The sequence below is a fragment of the Gorilla gorilla genome, chromosome 14 (genome assembly GCF_029281585.2).
Source record: "Gorilla gorilla gorilla isolate KB3781 chromosome 14, NHGRI_mGorGor1-v2.1_pri, whole genome shotgun sequence".
Taxonomy (NCBI): Eukaryota; Metazoa; Chordata; class Mammalia; order Primates; family Hominidae; genus Gorilla; species Gorilla gorilla.
Genome location: NC_073238.2, coordinates 127,562,058 through 127,585,328, shown reverse-complemented (window position 1 = coordinate 127,585,328; position 23,271 = coordinate 127,562,058). Strand labels below are relative to the sequence as shown.

Below are 23,271 nucleotides of genomic sequence, written 5' to 3'. Positions count from 1 at the left end.
AGGCAGAGGTGGCACCCTGGCTGGAACTGGCCCTCACCTCACCGATTTTGGTCCAGCCATAGAGCCACACCTTGGAAACAGGTTTCCAGTCTCTGTGGGGCACTGACGCCGGTCCAGTGAGAGGGGCTCTGCGCAGGGAGTCGAGGGGCTGTGGACGCTAGCTGACCAGCCGGGACCATCACCCACAGTAGAGAGAAAAGCCTGTCCTTCGGGCCGTCTCAGAGGCCTAGACAAGGACAGGACGGGGTTGCTGTCCCTCACCTCACGATCCCCCACCTCCAGACCCTCACTATCAGCCACACTGTAGGGCCCAGTGAGCTCGGATAAAGGCTGGTGTGGCACAGTGAAGACATCCAGGTAGGCTCTGAGGGCCATTTAAATGACACCACCCAGCTCCGAGGCCGCTGCAGAAAACCAGCCCTGACTCCCTTAGCCCCAGCAAATTCTAACCATGGAGGGAGCGTTTTGTATGCGGGGCTGGGTGCATAATTAAGCTGCTCTTCCCCCGTGGGCACGACCACATTGTTTACTCCTGGGGAACTACCGGCCACATTTCACCGTGAAGCAAAATGCATCTGTGCTATTTTCAAGCAGCATAGCGTGTGTCACTCAGGGTGGGGAGGGAGAACAGGGAAAACACGTGGGAGCCAACATGCGAAGGAGGCACCTGGCAGCTTCTGCTTTGTTTTTTAAACTCATCGATAAAAGGTCCTGCCCCTGACACTGCAGCCAGCTGTCCTCACTCTGGGTTCAGCACTTTGCTACCCAGACAACAGGGCTGGGAGAAGGAGCCTCAGATTCCTAGGAATGTTAATTAACTAAGGCCTCTCCCCTCCACCCACTCCTTATCTATGTGCTCCAGAAAGTGAGTCATCCAGGCTCCTGGGCTGTATTCAGAAGGCAGAGAGGCTGGGAGAGGGCGCGGAGCCTTGCTCCCCTACGTTCACAGCAATCCAAGAGCTGCCTCTTACTCCACACATCCGGGCTGTTTCCCAGTCCCGGGAACACTAGCAATTCAAGCCTGGAATTCTGAACAGCCAGGACTTCCAGAGGCTTCAAAAATGGAAGCAAAACAGAGTCTTGGCCGGTCCAAAGCCCTGACCCCTGGCTCAACGCACGGTGTCCGCTGACGGGATGTCCCTGCAGTGCCCCTCCCAGTCTAGAGCCCTGACCTGACTCCTGACCCCTGGTGGATGCGGTGCATGTTCACGGTGACGTCCCTGGGCTGCTTTTTTTTTTTCTCATCAGGTGGATTTAAAATTGGATCTCAGGTTCCTCCCCTTTGAGTTTTAACTTTTATTTTATTTACGTATGTATCAGAGACAGGGTCTTGCTATGTTGCCCAGGCTGGCTTCGAACTCCTGGGCTCAAGCGATCTGATCCTCCCACCTCGGCCTCTCAAGTAGCTGGGACCACAGGTGTGCGTCACCACACCTGGCCCAGCTTTTATTTTTAACAAGTAATTTGGGACAATTTTCCTGCTGAATACTTCAAGCCACTTTTTTAAGCAACAAAATTTTAGAGCGAATACTACCTTCTAAATTTCAGCATTTTCTTTTAAATGGCTCTGGCTCAGGAAGCATGATGAAAAGTCGGAAGAGCCGCACGCGGGCCGGCTGCCTCGTGGTAAAGTGTCAGCACGCAGGACGCGTCCCCTGGGATCCTGCCTCCTTCCCCCAAATACGAACATGCCAGCCCTCCAACCCTGATTTCAGCAGCCTCTGGTGACCTCTGACCCCGGCACTTTGAGAACTAAGTCCCTGCTTCAAACAGCGGTGGGTGGGTGGGTGGCTCCGGGTGGTTGGCAGGGCCCTGCCCTCTGGTCTGAAGCCTCCCGCACCGTGACTAGTGCCCCATCACATGACGCGGGGCTGGGAGAGCCCCAGGGAGCCGAACCTTCTCTCCCTGCAGGGATGACAGTGACGGCAGGTGAAGACCAACCAGAGCTGTGACTTGTCTGCCCTGTTATGATTTTTTAAATGATTTTCATTACTATCAGCATTTGCCAAAGACTGGAACTGGTCTTCCCCTCACTGTCCACACTCACCACCTGTGAACGCCCTCCCCATGAGACAGCTCTGCCGGGAGTGTTACAACCCCTCCCTGGAACCAGAGAGCAGCCCAGGCCCAGGAAAACCCAGCAACTCAGCCCTGCGGGGCCTGCTTGGCCACCACAGAGACCTCCGCCACCTCCTGGAGCCCTGTCTTCTCCCGCAGGCTCCTTCCTTCCTGTGAACGTTCTAGTCGAGATAGCTCCGAGGGCCCTCATGGGTAGAACTCTTCCAGGGCAGTGGTACAGGAGAAGGGAAAACCTGGGGCGCTTGTTTTCTGGGGAGCGGCCCTGCCCTGCTACAGCCCCATTTGTCACATCCTGTCGGGAAACGCTGATTTTTCCAGTCACACACGGTGTGGGCCACTTGCTTAGGGGCGAATTGGGTTTTGAGTTTACATTAGGAGGCATGAGCTGGCTTTGCGAACACGACGCATTCTTTGTGAGAAAGAGCCTTTCCAAAGGGCCCCCAAGGCAGCAGACACAACTTAAACACCACGGCCACACACACGTCTGCAAAGAGGGAGGACCACATGGATGACACTCGTGATTCCCGACCACAGCCGGCCTCCCCGTGACGCTGAGGGAATGTGGATGCTGAGAGTGGCCGCCTGACACCCGGGTGTCACGCACTTCCAGGCCCTCACCATGGCTGATGCCCAGCTCCAGGGCAGAGTGCAGGCAGAGGACCTGTGCTGTTGAGACCCTTGCTCTCAGCTGCGGGATGCGGGCAGCATCAGCTCCAACAGGGGCTGGTCAGCAGGAGGGGGCAGCGCGGCCCAACTGGGCTATGCCCTCATGGGCACAGCTCCTATTTGCAGACAGTTGACAACAAGAGTCAAACTCTGTAAAATATCTGAAGAGATTTATTCTGAGCCAAATATGAGTGGCACAACCCTCAGGATGTCCTGAGAACATGTGTCCAAGGTGGTCGGGCGCAGCTTGGTTTTATACATTTTAGGGAGGCATGAGACTTCAATCAAATACATTTAAGAAATACATTGGTTTGGTTCAGAAGGGCGAGACAACTCAAAGCGAGGGGCTTCCAGGCTATAGGTAAATTTAAACATCTTCTGGTTGACAATTGGTTGAGTTTATCTGAAGACCTGGGATGACAGAAAGGAAATGTTCAGGTTAAGATAAAGGATTGTGGAGACCAAGTTTTATTGTGCAGAGGAAGCTCTTAGATAGCGGACTTCAGAGAAGGCAGGTTGTAAATTGCTTTTTATCAGACTTAAAAGGGTGCCTGGATCTTAGTTGATTATTGCCTGGACCTGGAAAGGAAAGAAGGAAAACAAAGGGGGAAGAGGATTCTCTACAGAATGTGGATTTTTCCCACAAGTGACCTTGCAGGGCAATTTCAAGGTATGACAAGGAAATATATTTTGGGGTAAAACATTTTGATTTTCTTCCTTGTTATGCCAGAGTCAGATTGGAAATTAAGTCATGATATACAGGGTTAAATAAAACCCATCTGATGAGAATTTATGATTTGTAGGGCATGACTCCCCAGACCCCTTAGAAAGGAATTTGGGTAGGTTAAAAAAAAAAAAAATCAGAGCTTAGTCCTGAAGACACAGCCAGGAGGGGCACAGAGGGCTGGCCAAGAGTCCCACATGGGCCCCTGAGACAGGCTGGCTGGGGACACCCAATTCCCCCTCCCAGACCTGCTTCCGGCACTCCCCTTCCCGCCTGGAACCCTACAGACACATCACACCCATCCCTCCTGGAGTCTACCCTGGAATGTGTGCCTGCCCCAGAGGGTCTTCAAGTCAAGACAGGAACCAAATCACTCTCTCTTCCTTGGCCAGGCCCATTAAAAAAATAAAATCAGATGCACATGATCCTAGATTCTCTGCACAAACTCCCCCTCCCCCTCCATGAGTTCAAAACACAGGTGGGAGAGCCACTCGTTGGAAGACGACCAAAGCTACAGGCTTGTCGGGCAGGGGTGGGACCGACTCACAGGGCCACACGCAGCCCACGTGCAGCCCACAGTGAGAGGCCACATCTGAGTGACAGCCAGGGAAGCCGCTGTGAGAGAAACTGTCCATCAGACTCAGTCGCTCTGAGGTTTGCAAGGGTGACATGTTGATAGAAATCAATGTCAACCCATTTTTTAATGAACTAAAATTGTGAGTGAGGGTGCTAAGGAAAAGCCATTAATACTCCTTTTACGTTTTACTTTTCTGTCAACTGCGAAGATTGCCTGCCAAATAGGGTTTCTAGTCAATTTCATGCTATACTTGTGGTCTTTAAATGAGTCTAACGATGTAAAATATATAATTACTCCATTTTACAATTCAGTTTCTTACTAATAATAAGGGGACTTAGGTTGGTACAAAGGTAATTACGGTTTCGGACCATGAATTTTAAATCATTATAACTAGGCTCAAACACATCTTTATCAACCAAAATAGTAACCACTACAATCAACACATTTTTGCCAACAAGAAATAAGTTTGTTTATTCCTGTAGCATAAAAATCAGGCTTTGGGATTCGACAAACTCTTGGAAAGCATTTTCTGCATCCTGCTGGTTGTGGAAGCATTTTCCCTGCAAAAAGTTGTCGAGATGCTTGAAGAAGTGGTAGCTGGTTGGTAAGAGGTCAGGTGAATATGGCGGATGAGGCAAAACTTTGCAGCCCAATTTTTCCACTTTTGAAGTGTTGGTTGCGTGACGTGCGGTCGGGCTTTGTCATGGAGAAGAATTGGGCCCTTCCTGTTGACCAATGCCGGCTGCAGGCGTTGTAGTTTTCAAAGTGTCTCATGGATTTGCTGAGCATACTTCTCAGATGTAATGGTTTTGTGGAGATTCAGAAAGTTGTGGTGGATCAGACCGGCACAGACCACCAGACAGTGACCAGGACCTTTTTTTGGTGCAAGTTTGGCTTTGGGAAGCGCTTTGGAGCTTCTCGGTCCAACCACTGAGCTGGTTGTCACTGGTTGTCGTATAAGATCCACTTTTCAGCGCACGTTACAATCTGATCGAGAAATGGTTTTTGTTGTGTAGAATAAGAGAAGATGACACTTCAAAATCACAATTTTTTTGATTCTCGCTCAGCTCATGAGGCACCCACTTACCGAGCTTTTTCACCTTTTTAATTTGCGTCAAATGCCGATCGACTGTGGAATGGCTACATTGAGTTCTTCAGCAGCTTCTCGTGTAGTTTTAAGAGGATCGGCTTCAATGATTGCTCTCAGTTGGTCGTTGTCAACTTCCAAAGGCCGGCCACTACGCTCCTCACCTTCAAGGCCCTCGTCTCCTCTGCAAAACTTCTTCTTCTTCTTTTTTTTTTTTTTGAGACAGAATTTCACTCTTATTGCCCAGGCTGGAGTGCAATGGTGTGATCTTAGCTCACTGCAACCTCTGCCTCCCGGGTTCAAGCAAGTCTCCTGCCTCAGCCTCCTGAGTAGGTGGGATTACAGGCGTGTGCCACCACACCGGGCTAATTATGTATTTTTGGTAGAGACAAGGTTTCACCATGTTGGCCAGGCTGGTCTCAAATGCCTGACCTCAGGTGATCCATCTGCCTCGGCCTCCCAAAGTGCTGGGATTACAGGTGTGAGCCACCACGCCCAGCCTGTAAAACTTCTTGACCCAACACTGCACTGTATGCTCGTTTAGTGGTTCCCAGTGGCTCCTGGGCCCAATGCGGTGCTGATGTTGCCGAGTTGTCTCCACTGCTTTACAACCCATTCTTAACTCGAATAAGAAAATCGCTCGAATTTGCTTTTTGTCTAACGTCTTTTCCACAGTCTAAAATAAACATAAACGGCAAGTAATAACTCAGTCGCAAAAAAGCATAAAGTGAGAAATGCACATTAAAATGATGTGTGGCATAACCACATTGATTTAAGAGCGTATTCCAATATCAAACAGCAAATTTCAACAATGCAAAAACCGCAAATACATTTGCACCAACCTAATAGCTTCTGAAACCATGCCGTCCTTTAAAAAGCAGCACAGCAATTTAGGAAATCAAAGAGCTATTTCAATATAAGAACAAAAAAAATTCTCATCGTATTTAGAGAAGAAATAACAGGAATTGTTCTTCACAGAACCAACAATTTTACAGGAAAATACTCTCAAATGTAATTTTCAAATTAATCAATCTATTTCTTCATAATTTCTTGGATAGTAAAAGAAATGTTATAGACCAACTGGAAAGAGAGCACTTATTCAAACCAAGCAATTAGCAGAACCGAGCTCCTGGAAGAAAATGCCACAGAAAACATCCTCGTTCCAATTTCTTATAAACACACTTAGGAAAAAGCCATGGAACCATGTAACACCATCAACTAACATCATTATGAGCTGTATGATTTAAATGTCCTGCCTGCTGAACATCACGCTTTTATGACTTTCTGTCTCTTACTATCAAGTATGATTTGCTCTAAGATGAAACACCAGATCCTCCTCTCTTGCAGCTCTCAGCATATTAAGCAAAATATGAAGTGCAAATGAGTCCTCACATTCAAGTTTTTACCTTTTTACCTTTTACTACGGCCAATTATTTAAAAGAAAAAAATCCTCCTATCTCGGTCCATCCTGCATTTAAATGTAACTAGCACTTGTGTTTCAACGTCTTCTCTTCACCCGTTAAGATCTTTTCCACTGATGGAAAAAAAAGTGTTGCCCAAAAAGCAAGCTACACAATAGTAGATGCAGAAACTACTTAAAATTGCCCCTAATCAGTTTCAGTTTGGGATGATGAAACAGATCTGGAAGTACATGGCGGTGATGATCGTACGGCACTGAGTGTATTTAACGCCATGGAACTGTACGCTCCATAATGGACAAGATGGTAAAGTTGATGTATGTTTTGCCACAATAAAAAAATTACCTATAAATCAATTTATTGTATATTCGTTCAATAAAGCAATACATCTTTATAATGTTAAAAATCATCCAAATTTACCTACTATGTAACATTTTCCTCCTTTGGCCGTATAATATTAAACAAGCTTAAAACACTATTGAAAGGCAACACATATATTCTGTATTTTGAGCAAGAAAACTAAAGAGGCAGTCGACACCTGCTTAGGTCTCAGACTAGGCCTCTGCTCATTCCTCCTGGGGGGCTTCCTCTGCCTGGAGCTGTCCTCTGATGGCCCCTGCCGGCTTCCTGTCCTCCATGCCCCCTCCCGGACACCCTTCCCTTCTCATTTTGTCCTGGCGCCTCCTCACAGCGGGTGTGCTACATGCCATGTGCCTTCCATCCTTGCCCAGTCTCCAGGAGAGCCGGGGCGCCTGTACCTCTTGCTCCCCACAGAATCTTCAGTGCATACAGCAGCTGCTCAGTGCGTGCGGGATGAACATCAACTGCTGAGCACCCCCGTGTGCTGAGGACATCACACACCCTTCCCTACGAGAATCCCAGGGTTTCCCTCTGAGCACCCCCGTGTGCTGAGAACATCACACACCCTTCCCTACGAGAATCCCAGGGTTTCCCTCTGAGCACCCCCGTGTGCTGAGGACATCACACACCCTTCCCTACGAGAATCCCAGGGTTTCCCTCTGAGCACCCCCGTGTGCTGAGGACATCACACACCCTTCCCTACGAGAATCCCAGGGTTTCCCTCTCTACATGTCATTCGCTGCCGAGGGCCTGCACATTTTGTTTCCACATTACATCCGAGAAATGGTAAAAGGAGTTAAATAACATCAGAAATGAGGACAAAAGGAAACTCCAGCCACCATGACAGTTGCTCCAGCTTTCTTTTTACGTGTGTTGCTTTCAGATTTATACCAAAGTCATTTATTACTGAAAACAAAAAAGCACGTGTATACTTGATGGTTACCTAATATTTTAATGGTTTGTCTCCATTTATCTGAGTGAAATCACGTCACCTCACTGCACTTTCTAGAGAGAAAAGGAGATGCCGGTTATTCCACGTGTGTGAGGCATTTTATCGGAAAGTGAAGGAGAATCTGTGGTCCCATTTGCCTGCAAACCTCCCATCCCCCACACCAGGGGTCCCGCTGAGGTCTTCGTGGGCAGTCTGAGACCTTGGAAAACCACACCAAAATCTAGATGGCATTCTACTGGCAGCACCTCATTGTCCCTAATCCTTTGCTGAAAATAGGTTGGAGGAAATCCTCTTTTCTCTGAAGCAGGAGATTATTTAATTCTTTAGGCAGCCACTTCCTTCCCAGGCAATGGTGAGCAACAAAGCCAGAAAGAATGAAGGAAATGGGTGAGCTGCTCCTGTCCCTGAGCAGGTACAGAGAGTGGGGGACACCCCCGGCCCATCTCAGACTCAGGCGAGCTGCTCCTGTACTTGAGCAAGTACAGAGGGAGGGGGACACCCCCAGCCCATCTCAGACTCTCACGTGCCCGAGATACAAACCTGAGACGCGCGCCGCAGTCAGAGCCTCGCCTCCCACAGACCTTTCCAGATAAGACAACGCGGGGGCAGAGCAGCCACTGTGGCCTTGGGCTCCCAAGAGCATCAAAACCAGTTATGGTTTCTGCTGAGTGCTGGAGCCACTTGGCCTTGCATTTTCAGTGAAAGAGAGCGCAAAGTACCCATAATTCCTCCAACAATCGCCAGAGGCCACCCTAACTACCGACTGAGAGCAGTCACAACCTACGATCACCTCTGAGTTGTGCGTACGACAACTGGGCCGGTACTTAATGGATGGTAAAGACCTTTGATTATTTAAAAAGACACTAACCCAGAAAGGTGGACGACAGCTGGCTTGGGAACTCACTGCTTGCCTTGGGAACCCACATGGTGGCTGACGTGTGGGTGGTGTGGCACTGGAGCCCTCCCGTGACTCCCTCGCCTGGGACAGCAGGACCAGCGTATCCCGTTGTTCTGACCTGCATTTCAAGTGCAACTTCCAACTAGCACGGTCCAATTTTGTCAACGGTAAGACGTCCTCCTCCACACACGCAGGTGAACAGAGTATGGGCTCCAAAAAGCAATTCCATTTACTGGAAGAACTAGATCATGATCCAGCAGCCTCCGAGTTTACTGAGCAGACAGGCCCAATCCCGTTTTGTGATGTAAACCCTAACATCTGTCTTGTCAATAAGCCAGATGCTGTGTGTTTGGATTGTAATGCAAACACCAAAACAATACGTTATAGCATTGTTTTAATACCAACCACCTCTCCCCTACCAGCTTTCTCCAGTGGAATAAAAAAAGCAAAAAGAAGATATAAATACACAGAACCTTAGATCCGAACCAACCACGGGAACTGCGGTCTGTTACATCTAAGAAGGGTCAAATTACCTAACTTTGTTCCACAACTTAAAAAATAACCCATTCTCACTAAGTAATTACATTGTGTCTTTCCAGACTTCGTGGAACACATGCTTCTGTCATCTATTTCATAAAGCAACAGACAAGGCGTAATGTGTTTTTCTGACTGTCCTCTTTGCCATTTCCCATTCGTCTGAATATTCGCCATGTAAATAGTGCCTCGGTCACCAGGACACTGCTGTGGGCTGAACTGTGATCCCCTCAAAAATCTCATATTGAAGCCCTAACCCCTAATGTGATTGGACCTGAAGATTGGGCCTTTACGAGGTACTTAAGATTAGATGAGATCATGAGGTCCGCGTCCTAATCAGACAGGATTGGTGTGTGGTTACGAGGAGGAAGAGAGAGAGTTCTCTCCCCGCCTCTGGGAGGACACAGCCTCCTGCCCCCCGGGAGGGCCCCTCACCAGACCTCACCATGCAGACACCCTGATCTGATTTCTAGCCTCAAGAGCTACAAGAAATAAATTTCTATTGCATAAACCATGCAGCCTGCAGTATTCTGTAACAGCGGCTGAGCTCTCTGAAACACAGGCAGTACCTGTTCAGCTCCACACTAAGATGCTAGGTGCTTAAATAACAATAAAACCATTTAAGTTTGTAATCTCAGCAACAAGCATCTCAGAGAATCATGTCGTAAACAATGTATCAGTTTTTCATAATGAAAATTATTCATTCCATAGTCACATTCTCAGCATCTGCTTTCTCAATCATCAAGCCGGTGTGTTAACATGATCCTCACTTCATAAACTCACTTTGCTGGTGAGACGCTGGGAAAAAGCCGGAAGACAGCAAGGCCCTGAGACACCGAGGTGGGGGCTCTGCGAGACACACACACTGCCCGCTCTTCAAGCAAAGCCCTCAGACCCATGCCTCTGGCCGCCTTCCTCTCATGCACACGTGTTAGACAAGTTTAGTTACCGCTTTTGAAACCGACTGGACCTGAGAGGGCATAGATATCAGCAGAACGAAGAAAGCCCCGAGAGATGCGCCTGTCTCACAGAGAGAGAAGCCCGGCCAAGACCACCCAGAGAGACGCACGCACAACACAGCAGACAGAAGGGACAAGAAGCCCGCAGAACACAAGAACCCACCCTGGCACATCGGGCCCAAGGCCTGGCCATCTGAGGGCAAAGGGAGACACCACCACGCACCCCGTGTGCACGCCTTCCGAGGCTCTGCTTCCCACTGGAACACGCGGGGGGCGGGGTGGGGGGCCTCCGTGTGGTTGCTACGGTGTCTGTACTTACAGCGGTTTCTTTTTTCTATTTTTTTTTTTTTTGAGACAGAATCTCACTGTGTTGCCCAGGCTGGAGAGCAAAGGTGCGATCTCGGCTCACTGCAACCTCTGCCTCCTGGGTTCAAGCGATTCTCCTGCCTCAGCCTCCCGAGTAGGTGGGATTACAGGTGCCCGCCACGATGCCCAGCTAATTTTTGTATTTGTAGTAGAGACAGGATTTTTCCACGTTGGCCAGGCTGATCTCGAACTCCTGACCTCAGGTGATCCACCCGCCTTGGCCTCCCAAAGTGCTGGGATTACAGGCGTAAGCCACCGCACCAGGCTGTACTTAAGAGTGTTTTTGCACACTCTGTGACAAGAGGAGGAACTGCTACTAGCAACGCCTGTCTCCATCCATCTCCTCAGGCATGTGTGTGCTCATGAACCACCAGCTGGATAACCGCAGGCCCCACCCACAGGATGCCGAGACACAAGCACAGTGCCAGGGGTAACACTGGGAGGAAAAGGGCGACGCGGAACCTACTCACACCTCAGTCCATTGCTGGGGTTATAAATGTGTTGACAGCCTGCTCTGTCGCCCAGGCTGGAGTGCAGTGGCACGATCTCCTCTCACTGCAAGCTCCGCCTCCCCAGTTCACGCCATTCTCCTGCCTCAGCCTCCCGAGTAGCTGGGACTACAGGCGCCCGCCACCACGCCCAGCTAATTTTTTTGTATTTTTAGGAAAGACAGGGTTTCATCATGTTAGCCAGGATGGTCTCAATCTCCCAACCTCGTGATCCGCCCGCCTCGGCCTCCCAAAGTGCTGGGATTACAGGCATGAGCCACCGCGCCTGGCCCTGACAGATAATTTTTTATAGGAAAGAAATCGGTGTGCTGAATACCCACTGTGGACCAGATCTTCCTCTGGGCACTTCCTTCAACATCTCTGGGATTCTCGGCATTTCAAAGGTCAGGCGAACTTGGCAAGTTTTCCCTCAAAAGGTAGATTATTCCTGTATTCTATAACCTTTTAATCTTTAAGTCAAAACTAAACACAACTTGACTGCCAAACGCCAGACACTGCCGAGATGCCTGGAAGTTGGTAGCTGTGCCTGAGCCTAACTGATAAGCACGCAGCGACAATACTTAACACACTTGTAACTGCCAGGCAACCTCCCAGAGTTCTCCTCTCCTGGCTGGGATGGGTCGCTGTTGCAGGGGACACGGAGAAATCATGGTATAAAGGACTGTGGAGACGGCCACAGGCGGACTCGAATTTCTGTGTATTCCACATATTCGGGTGCCACTCCCATTCTCAGGTGGCCGCCGGCCATTCCTGCCCCCCAACGTCCTCCTGAAAGGGCCGCAACGACTTGGGGTCGGCTGATCCCTCAGCAGCTGAGCCAAGCCCAGCCTCTTCCCCACAGCGCTAACGTGGAAGTCTCACTACTCAGAGATACACAGATAAGTGGGCAAGAGAAGCAGGTCCAAGCCCACGCACGTGGAGATGGATTCAGGGGTAGCGGGGATGCTAGTGAACAACTGCCCTGGATGTGTGGCACGGGGACAAGTCCTGAAGCAGCTGGAGGCTCCTCAGGGCGAGGCGGGTGACAAGCAGAACGGGGCACATGGCGGGAGTTGCAGGCCCTGGGTTTGAGACCGCAGGTTGGAGTGGCCGTGGAACTTGCTGTCTAAGCTCAGACGCTTCTGCGAGTGAAGGGGACGCTACGGATAATTATTAACAATGTGGGGACAACAGGCACAACCTGGGGCTGAACTGGGCCAGGAGGGCGTTCACTCACCCTTCACAGGGTGCAGACCATGCCGGGGAGAACAAGGTCAGAGTCAGGCATCAAGGCCTGCGCCCACCCACCACCCTCAGCACCCAGTGCCAATGACACCCGGCTGCCCTGTCACAGGATGGCACGGTGCTCCTTCACAGGGCTGCTGTGAGGATCGAGAGGGGGCTGTGGATACAACGCTTGGGGAAGGAAGGACCCAGCCTCCCAGACATGCCGGACGGCAGCCCCTTCTCTCTCTGGAGCAGGACCCGCCTGTCCCAGCCTGCCTCCTGGAGGTGCCCACGGCACGGACCACGGGTGCCTCATGCCAGCCTCTCCTGCCCTTCCCGTTTTGGGGGTGGGCACGCTAAGGACAGAGATGCCTTGCCAGGCTGCACGCTCTTCACATCTTTGTTGAACGTGTAATTTCCATCCTTGTCGAATGCATAATTCAACCAATTATGCCTTTGATCAAATCGTTTTTTTCACATGTAACAAACCTTCTCTTTAAAATCTTTTACCTTCCTACCAGGAAAAATGATCTTATTTTCGTTCCCTTTCCAAGCCAAAAAAAAAAAAATTACCTGTCACATGAGATGTGACAAAAATTGGCAGCCCTTTCCTGAGATATTTTTACAGCGCTTTACAATGTGTTACACTGAAAAGCGTACGAAAAGTGTAATTTCACTGTATGAAATTACAAGGTTATTTTCATGTCCATTAATAAAGGTTCATTTGATCCTCACCACCCAGGACAAGAGAGACAGCAAAGGCCATGAGTTTCATTTTACAGCTGCCTCTGGAGGCGACATGAATGGCTCAGAGCAGAGCCAGGTGGGACACAGGCTCCCCGGCAGGAGGCTGCACAGGGGCCCAGTGTAGACCATCGTCCAGCCAAAGCACACGCAGACAAGGTGCTGGCAGGCTCGGCCTCCACCAATGACATCATCTGTGAAATGTGCTCCTTCCAACTCAGCAGAAGTAACACGAACAGAAGTTAAAACCCTTCTTGCCCGCAGCAGCCTGTCTTTGTTAAACCGTTTGCACATAAAGCACACACACTATACGGTGCAGAGTTCACAACGGACCACCAACCCCAAGCGCAGCCAGCTGATGTCCTTCAACTCTGCAGCCACAGCCGGGGGAAATTTTGATACCAAATGATGTGTGACATAATACCACCTCCCAGGAAAAAGTGACTTATTTTATTGTCTCAACTGCAAACTTCTAATATGCCTTCCAAGAAGTGATCTGGTTCTGAAAGCCACAAAAAATAAAATAAAAAACACAGAAAAATGGGAAACATTTTGCCAAACAGGGTAGAGGGTGGTCACTTAAACACATTCAGAAGAATTTGAAAATATATTCATCTAAGTGGTCTTTATCCTTGGGAATAACTCATCTGAGTTGAGTGGCAGAAAAACTGTAAGGAAAGGCACTTGCAAATAAGTGAAAATATGTCACTAACAAATTTCTGACTGTGAACACAAATCACATTTGAAAGAACGACTTACGCAATCTTTATTCATAGAAAAATCAGTTTCTTCCCACTCTACTTTGAAAATGGAGAATATTTAAAGGATTGGTTTAAAGACCAGGCGCGGTGGCTCACACCTGTAATGCCAGTACTTTGGGAGGCCGAGGCAGATGGATCATTTGAGGTCAGGAGTTCGAGACCAGCCTGGCCAACACAGCAAAACCCTGTCTCTACTAAAAATACAAATTAAAAAATGAGACAGGCGTGGTGGCAGGCGCCTGTAATCCAAACTACCTGGGAGGCTGAGGCATGAGAATCACTTGAACCCAAGAGGTAGAGGTTGCACTGAGCTGAAATAGCGCCACTGCACCCACTCCAGCCTGGGTGACAGAGTGAGACCTTGTCTCAAAAATAAATAAATAAATATAAATAAATAAAAGATTGGTTTAAAGAGGCAACTAATGATTAATCTGCCCAAAGGGTTCACACATCAACCCTAGTTACAAAGGTTAAAAGGTGGCAGAGAAAGCCTAAAATTCCATCTCTTGACTCCCAGCCTGATGTCCCAGCATCCCTGCATGAGTGAGCCACATCACCCTCTCTCAGGTCCGGCTGCCAGGGCTTCCTTCTCAGGATATGTAATAAGGAGAAAGCTCTCCGGCTCTGCTGCAATTACAGCTGTGGTGAATTACAAACAAACGCACCATGGGACAAAAGCACGCAGCAGCTAAAGCACCATTAGGTAACTCGCAAAAACAACTCAGCAGTTTTCTTTAGGCTCTGCAAGTCTCAACCAAACCAGAAAAGCTTGTGTCCTCCTTGGGACCGGGTGGGGTGGTCTCACGCTTCGACGCGGCAGTGATGGGCCCAGCAACTCAGGCCAGTGGAGAGCACCGACCCTCCCCAAGTGGGCATCGCTCCAGCAGAAGCGGTCCTCAGGAAACCAGCAGAAGCGGTCCTCAGGAAACCAGCAGGCCAGGAGTCAAGAGACTTCCAAAAAAGTGGGGAAATGTGGGGATGTATGTGCCGTCCTCTGTGTTCAAATGTCAGCAAGAAGTTCAAATTGTATCGAGGCTGCTGAGTGCGCCCGTGCAGCCACATCAGAGGAGCCTGCCTGTCCCAGCACAGGAGTCTTAACTTTAGCAGGGGCAGGGGCTCCCTTGAGAATCTAACAAAATTGGGAAATGCCTGCCTGGAAAGCAAAGGTCCTGCATGCCAGAGGTTGGCATGTTGTTTCCAGGGATCAGAGTCTAGTTCTTAAGAACTCATCGTCTTAAAATGAAAGTAGTTTCAGGGCTGGGCGTGGTGGCACATACCTGCAATCCCAGCACTTTGGGAAGCAGAGGTGGGCGGATCATCTGAGGTCAGGAGTTCGAGACCAGGCTGGCCAATATGGTGAAACCCCATCTCTACTAAAAAAAAAAAAAAAAAAAATTGGCCGGGCATCGTGGCACAAATCCCAGCTACTCAGGAGTCTGAGGCAGGAGAACTGCTTGCACCTAGGAGGCAGAGGATGCAGTGAGCCAAGATCAAGCCACTGCACTCCAGCCTGAGCAACATAGTGAGACTCTGTCTCAAAAATAAAAAATAAAAATAAAATAAATAGTTTTAAAACTATGAGGAGGCCCTCGGAACTCTGGCTCTGGACACCAGGCTCTGGGGACAGGGCACTGCGGCTGCTCTCTCTGAATTCCCTTCCGAATTGCCAAGGGCAACCTCTTCATCACTGTGATTAACACTAATGACCTGGGGTCTCGGTGTTGGCCCAGCAGCTGTTTTCTGCGTGGCTTTTCTGTGCCAGGAACGTTCTAGGCACACGGATGACACTGGAACACGGAAATGAACGCGGCTGGGTGGCGTGTAGCAGGCAGTGGACGCCTCTCCCTGGGACAAGGATGTTGATGGAGAGGGAAGAAAGGCCACTAGGAGCCCACCGTGGCCCTGGGGAAGGCAGAGGCCAGCACGGGAGCCCACCGAGGGGCGGCCAGCCCGCAGGACGCCGCAGGAAGCAGCCCACGGAAGGCCCCAGGGCTCCCAGAGGCTGCTGCGTGGGCCGCCCCTCAGGCTGGACACGCAAGCACCCACCTGGCCAGGCCCTCACCTCGTCCACCCCGCCACCCACTGGGCGCAAGCACTGCGCCCCACGCATCCTCCACCCGCCTCACCCCCCACGCATCCTCCACCCGCCTCACCCACCCGCCAACCTGCGCATGCACTGCCCCCAACCCCACTCTCTTTTTCTCAGCACCGTCGCCTGCGGGGCACCCCAACACTCACTGTGGTGGTTTCCTGTTCGCCTCCCCCATTCCAAGGGGGCCCCAGAGGGATGGGACTTGGGTCTCTGTCCTTCCTGGCTCACTGGCGTCTCTCTGAGCACACAGGGGCACTCGCTAACTGCAGCTGGGATCACAAAAGCCCCACGGAGTCGCTGAGGTGGAGGGCAAGGGCAGAGAGGGGCCCGAGGGAGGTGGGCCTGGGGGTGATGGAGACCTTGGTAAGGGAACCCCCCGCGGTAGGCACAGAAGAGACAGGAGAAGGAAGGACGGGTCAGCTACACGGGGCAACCTGCTAAAAAAAACGGTAGCTGGAAGTCAAAAAATGAGCAGGGTGACCACTGGGAAATATGGGGTCTAAAGTGGTGCCAACAGCAGGACGGCAAGCAGCAGGGCAGACAGTGTCACTCAGAGAGGGAGAGAGACGGGGCCGGAGCACACACGGGACTGGACTTCGGCAGAACGGGTCACTCGCCCCAACCGGAGGAGGCAAAGGCAGAGGCAGAAAGGCTGCTGGGCGTGGCAGGGGCGTGCCCACCAGTGACCACCGCTCTCCCCGGGAGAGCAGGGCAAGGTCACCCACTCTCCACGCGAAGAGGAGTGCGGGGAGAAGGTTCCGGAAAGCCCAAGGTGAGACGCGGTCTCCTTAAGAAGCCCAGAAGCATGGACGGTGATGCAACCGCAGATCCATACGCGCAACAAAGACGCCCCGTGCACTGGGCACCCAGCGTGCACGAGCGCCGTGACCTGTCCCGTCACTGCACAGACCCACCGGGTGGGCACCATCATAGTCCCCACCTTGCAGATGGGGCACCAAGCGTACAGGGGGCAACCAACTTGCCAAGGCCACGCAGCCGTCAGCCGAGACGGAACTTGAATGTGGGTCTGTCAGACTCCGATGCCTAACCTCGTCACCTCTGGGATGTACCATTTTGTTCTTCTCAGATAATAATATCCAAGTGAAAGAGAAAATCATCCCTTATCTGATCTTCTTGAATTTCTACTCTGTAAAACTTGCTTGCTATTGATTTTTATTGCAAATAAATAGCATTTTTACCAGCATTTAACTTGGTTAAAAAAACATTTATAAGTCTGGGACTTGAGAATCTTTTATTAACCCTGTTTCTATTGAACATATGCTCCAAGCACCAGAGAACAATTTGTATTTTGGGTTTTAGGGTTTAACATATCTGTAAATAGAGGATTTCATGTGTAGTTAAGCAACTATGTATTTTTGTTCATGGATTCAACACAATTTTAACTAATTGTAAACTGAAGACAGTGTTCTTATCCCTAGAAATTTAGCTGACTACAGCCAAACCTAATAATACAAACTTTTTTCCCTCTAGGTTATTAAATTCACTCCCTGGCAAGAAATAAAAGCACCTCAAGATGCTTGTTCCTAATAAGCAGATATTCAACAGGGCTCCAAAAAGCAATGGAAATGATTCAACCTTTGTGTAGACACAAAGGTGAAATTATGCATCTGGGCAGACTGCTTTAGAATGTCCAGGTGGAAGACACGAGGCCCTGAAGACAAGAAGGGTGCTTGGTGAATTCATGTGATGAGCTGCCTGGTTAAACATTTGTTAATTATGAACACTTTACGAGTCTGTACTGCAGGCTTGCCACCACACTGCTGGAGACAGATTATTAGTCTTGGATTCTATGCCTCAGGATTCACTTATTTCAAATACCTGAAGACCTTGGCAGCTAAAGCAGCTTAACTTAGTGCTCCTGTGGTGTAGACTCCAGCAGCTGAACAACAGCAAGGCCCCACTGGATCGTCTAATCCTGGATTAGGAAAAGAAACTCCAAAATTATGTGGCATTTCTAAAATTTTAAAACAGGGGCTGGCATAACTGAGTTAAATAAATAAGTCTGTCTTTCAGAAGGGGCAACCTCACAATTGAACACTGATGTTCACATTATACACCATTCGGTAATAAATAAAAGAAGCAGATATGTATGCATGCATATAAATAGCTGGACTTTCTAGAAGGTTTAACACACTCTAATACAGCACTGCTTCAAGTTCTCGGGAAGCAAAAATGTTTATTTTTCTCTTAGAAAAAACTTATAACAGTTTGTGTTGAAAGTAATTATCTACTGTCAGCAAGGAAACCCTTCAGATCTTTCAATGTTTTCTTAGAATGTTAAGAAGCAAGAATGGTAAGGTAGAAACAAGCAGAAGCTCTGACAGGCAAAAGAACAAAACTAACAAGGAATATCTGGGCTGAATCATTGAAAGAAGATTATAGGACCATAACAAGACTGAGTCCTTGACCCACAGAACTCTGAAGAAAAATCAAATGCCCTACATAGAGGCATGGAAGGGAAGAGGGAGGGAAGCGTCCTGCCCGGGCTGGGATGCTCAGCCTTAGAGAGATCGAGGGCTGTTTTACCACAGCGTTGTAAAGCTTTCTGAATCCTACCTGAGCTCCACACCATGCTCAGTGTCAGGGTGCCCGGTTTACCTCCCCTGTGACCCACGATGCCAGCAGGCCGGGACCCACAGGTAGCTGAACGGCAGAACTGGCAGCCCATAGGTTTGCTCTCTCCCCAGCCAACCCTACCCAGGGACTCAGCTATGTTAACAGCCAGGCATGACAAACGGACTGAGAGCTTCCCCATTCTTGGCTCTCCACCCAGATTACCTCATTCAACCCTCACAATAGCTATGAAATGAGTACTGCTCTTACCCTCAGAGGAGAAAACTGAGGCAGAAGGAATTAAGCCACTTGCCCAAGGCCACATGGCTAAGAAGGGCAGGGAGGCTCCCACTCAGCGTTCAGGCCACTGCCCAGAGAGTATCTAAGCTACCCGCTGAGGCTGCCCTGGTTTCTCTCGGAACTTAAACTACCTGAATCGGTGTTGCCCACCTTACAACTCTGAAGAGGAAATGGAACTAGCTCTCCATCCATGCTGTTAAAAATACTCTTATTTATTTTGAGACGAGTTTCGCTCTTGTTGCCCAGGCTGGAGTGCAATGGTGCGATCTCAGCTCACTGCAACCTCCGCCTTCTGCGCTCAAGCAATTCTCCTGCCTCAGCCTTCTGAGTAGCTGGGATTACAGGCACCCGCCACCATGCCCCGCTAATTTTTGTATTTTTAGTAGAGACGGGGTTTCACCATGTTGACCAGGTTGGTCTTGAACTCCTGATGTCAGGCGATCCACCCACCTCGGCCTCCCAAAGTGCTGGGATTACAGGCATGAGCCACCGCGCCTGGCCTAAAAGTGCTTTTAAAGTGTTACGTCATGGAGGTCAAACTACCTCACGGCACATGCACTACCCCATGGCTCATATGCTACCCCATAGCACATACACTACTCCACGATACATACGCCAGTCCACGGCACACACGCTACCCCATGGCTCCCACAGCACATACACCACCCCATGCAGCATACACCACCCCACGGCACACACACTCTCCACCCCGTCCCCTCTCCCCGTACCCACAGCACGTACATCACCCCAGAGAGCATACACCACCTCACGCCCCCCACAGCACATACATCACCCTAGGGAGCATACACTACCCCACGGCACACACGCTTTTCCCCACGCCCCCCAGAGCACATACATCACCCCAGGGAGCATACACTATCCCAGGGCACACACGCTCTCCCCCCCACCCTCCCTGCACCCACAGCACATACACCACCCCATGGAGCATATACCACCCCACGGCACGCACACTCTCCACCCCATCCCCTCCCCCTGCACCCACAGCACATACATCACCCCATAGAGCATACACCACCCCATGGCACGCACACTCTCCACCCCATCCCCTCCCCCTGCACCCACAGCACATACATCACCCCATGGAGCATACACCACCCCATGGCACGCACACTCTCCACCCCATCCCCTCCCCCTGCACCCACAGCACATACATCACCCCATAGAGCATACACCACCCCATGGCACGCACACTCTCCACCCCATCCCCTCCCCCTGCACCCACAGCACATACACCACCCCATGGAGCATACACCACCCCATGGCACGCACACTCTCCACCCCATCCCCTCCCCCTGCACCCACAGCACATACATCACCCCATAGAGCATACACCACCCCATGGCACACACACTCTTCCCTATGCCCCCCACAGCACATACATCACCGTAGGGAGCATATACACTACCCCACGGCACATACACTACCCCACGGCACACACGCTTTTCCCCGCGCCCCCCAGAGCACATACATCACCCCAGGGAGCATACACTACCCCATAAGCACAAGCACTCCTCATGGTATACAAACACGGCACCATTTACAAATACAAAGTATCTCTGCATGGCTCCTGTCCACCCAAACCACCAGTAACACACAGTGTGGAGTACCCGGGCTACCCTGGCCTGACCTTCATCTGTTCTCTCACTCATTTGCCTCTGCTATCTCTCCAGGGTTAATCCACAATAAAATGCCTACAGCAATGTTTTCCAAGGACTTCTTTATCTTTTAGCCACCCTCACACATCAGAAGGAGCTGGAAAGCTTTCTTTGTCCCAGGAATTCTGACTATGTGAACACCAAGAAGGAACAGGGTCTATTTATCTATCCTTTTTAATAAAGTAAGTCACATAAGGAAACCATGAGGAAATATGAGTATTCAATCCCAGACTCTTTTTTCTGTAGCAAAATGAAATATAATTTAGTCCTACATAGTGGACGATAACGAAATTACAAGAAAACAGATCATGACTGTTTCTGGAAAAAGTCAAATTAGTTTAATACCATAAACATGAACTTAAAATGATAGAGATGAATGGCTCTGTGTGTAAATATGGGTGAGGTAGCCAGATGAATACACTGCAAAAAACACAGGTGGAATGAGAAAAACAGAAATAATATTATCCCACAACTCGTATTCCCGAGACGTTATCCAATAATGTATATGCTGGAAAAGTTCACTAAAGAATATTTACCGCTTAGATTAAAAGAAAATATGATGCCATAAGCGTAATAATACAGCAAAGGGGAATTAAAAATGCAAGCTACGCAAACACTTATATAGATCTATATAACAGAAAACAGCTGAAGGCCTGGAGAAAGGGAGTCAAGCATCCAAATTGGACGTCTGTCTGTCCCCCTCCTAAGATGAAGGGGTCAGAAACCGGCTGGGAAGGGGGGATTCTCCAAAGGGTGAGCCGGGCTGGCCCATCCATCTCTCATTTCTATGGAAAGAGGCTGCACATTAGCCCCACAACGTGACCCTCCTTTTTAACACTGAGTGTTAGAAGGGAACGGAATGAACTGGGAACACCGCGGGCAAAGTGAATGTTAGTCCCTTCCCTCTTCCATTTCGCTCGAAGGAAACAAAGCAGGAAAATAAGGTGTCTAGGGACCCACACTTCTGAGCGACACAACTAAGAACAGAAGCTTCCGCCCAATAAAGCATTTCTCTTACACTGCAGGTTACCTACAGTCACTGTGATTGAGTCTTCTATAACGTTACCACAGTGAAACACAGGTTTACCACTCACATTAGGATTTGAATTGGGGGCTCGAGCACCAGTGAGGGAGTAACACAAGGCTCCTGGAGCCAAGCCTTTCAAGATCTAGCATCGGAATCATCAGAATCACCAGGGGTGAGTTCTCTCCACTTAAGTAAATCAGGCTGACCTTCCTAAGGCTTCCCCGAGATCAGGAAACGATGTAAGGTGCACTCAAGTCTCCTTGACTCTCCGAGGTTTTTGGTTAATAAATAAATCCGGGGGAAAGCATTGATCTGGCATCCCCCACTGAAAAGAAACCTATCTATCTTTGGCCAAGGTCTCCTATTTAAAGAAAGCTCATAAATATGAAAGGCTGCCTGAGGTAATTCCTATGCCGGGAAAGAACAAAGTTCCCATAATACTGCCCTCTCTAGTATCAAACCCGGTGCATGCGACTTCTCGAACCTGTGATTGACCAGTGACCGCCAGCCTCTATGGAACAATGAAGCCTCTTGTGCAAAACAGTGGCAGGAAACGCTGTGCTTGGGACAGTTTTCTTCCTCTCCTACACACACACACCCTTTTTTTTTTTTTTTTTTTTGAGACGGAGTCTCGCTCTGTCACCCAGGCTGGAGTGCAGTGGCTCGATCTCGGCTCACTGCAACCACCGCCTCCCGGGTTCAAGCGATTCTCCTGCCTCAGCCTCCTGAGTAGCTAGGATCCCAGGCGCCTACCACCACGCCCGGCTAATTTTCGTATTTTTTAGCAGAGACGGGGTTTCACCATGTCGGTCCGGCTGGTCTCAAACTCCTGACCTCGTGATCCGCCCGCCTCGGCCTCCAAAAGTGCTGGGATTACAGGCGTGAGCCACCGCGCCCGGCCACACACCCCTTTTTACACCTAACGCCAGGAATTCCGGTTTCCCCTCCTCTGGTGTAAAACAAAATCAACTTTTCCCCTTCCGAGTCTTCCCTCCTGAGCTCTTCACTTGCTTATCACTGAAGGGGCAGATTCCAGAGGAACCCAAGAAGAACCCCGGACTTCTGATCTAATTGGTTACTTTAAGGTAAAAAATAAAAAGATTCCAAACTCCGCTTCTGAATCCCCCAGGGGTGTTAAAGAACAAACACAATTGCTACCTTTTTCTGCAGAAGTGTAACGCTTCCTCCCAATCCCTTAATCTTACACGGCTGCGCGGAAGCCGCATCTGAAGGTTCCTCCCCAGACCCGGGCCCCGGCGGGGTCGAAGTTGGCTCTCTCAGGGCGCCCGGTCCGCCGGGACAGCTCGAACCCCAGCCAGCCACTCCGAGGGACCCCCAGGGCGCTGCGGGCTGGAAGGGGGCGCCAGGCGGCCGCGGCCAGGGAGCAGGTGGCCGCCCGAGGCGGGGGCCCCGCGCTGTGCCCACCTAGACCCCGTCGGAAGCCCCAGGGTGTCAACTCCGAGGCCCCTCCCCAGCATCCCGCTCGTCCCCGGGGGCGGTCCGAGTCCCAGACATCGGAGACCTCCCGGGACCCCGGGGCTGGACCGGCCACAGGGTCCGGGCTGCGGGGCCGGCCCGTGTCTGTCTGGTCCCCGGGTCCCCCAGCCCGCGCCGGGAGCACTCACGTATCTGTGCACGAGCGTCCGCACGAGGCTGCAGTCCATGGCTCCTCCGGCCGCTCCCGCTCCGCCGTTCAGCGCCCCCGCGCCCGGCTCGGCGCGCCCATGGGCTCCGGGGTACTAGTGCGGCCGCGCCCCCCGCT

The 23,271-nt window shown here is 50.4% G+C and overlaps 1 protein-coding gene across 8 annotated transcripts in view; it reads right to left on the bottom strand.

Moving 5' to 3' along the window:
- ATP11A (ATPase phospholipid transporting 11A) overlaps positions 1–23,271 on the bottom strand; it is a 196,372-nt gene extending 173,101 nt beyond the window's left edge. For all 8 annotated transcript variants that reach the window (XM_019039791.4, XM_019039792.4, XM_019039793.4 and 5 more), the window contains exon 1: positions 23,135–23,271. In XM_019039791.4, the coding sequence (XP_018895336.3) occupies positions 23,135–23,173 (39 nt within the window). In that variant the 5' untranslated portion in view covers positions 23,174–23,271. The remainder of the gene's footprint in view (positions 1–23,134) is intronic.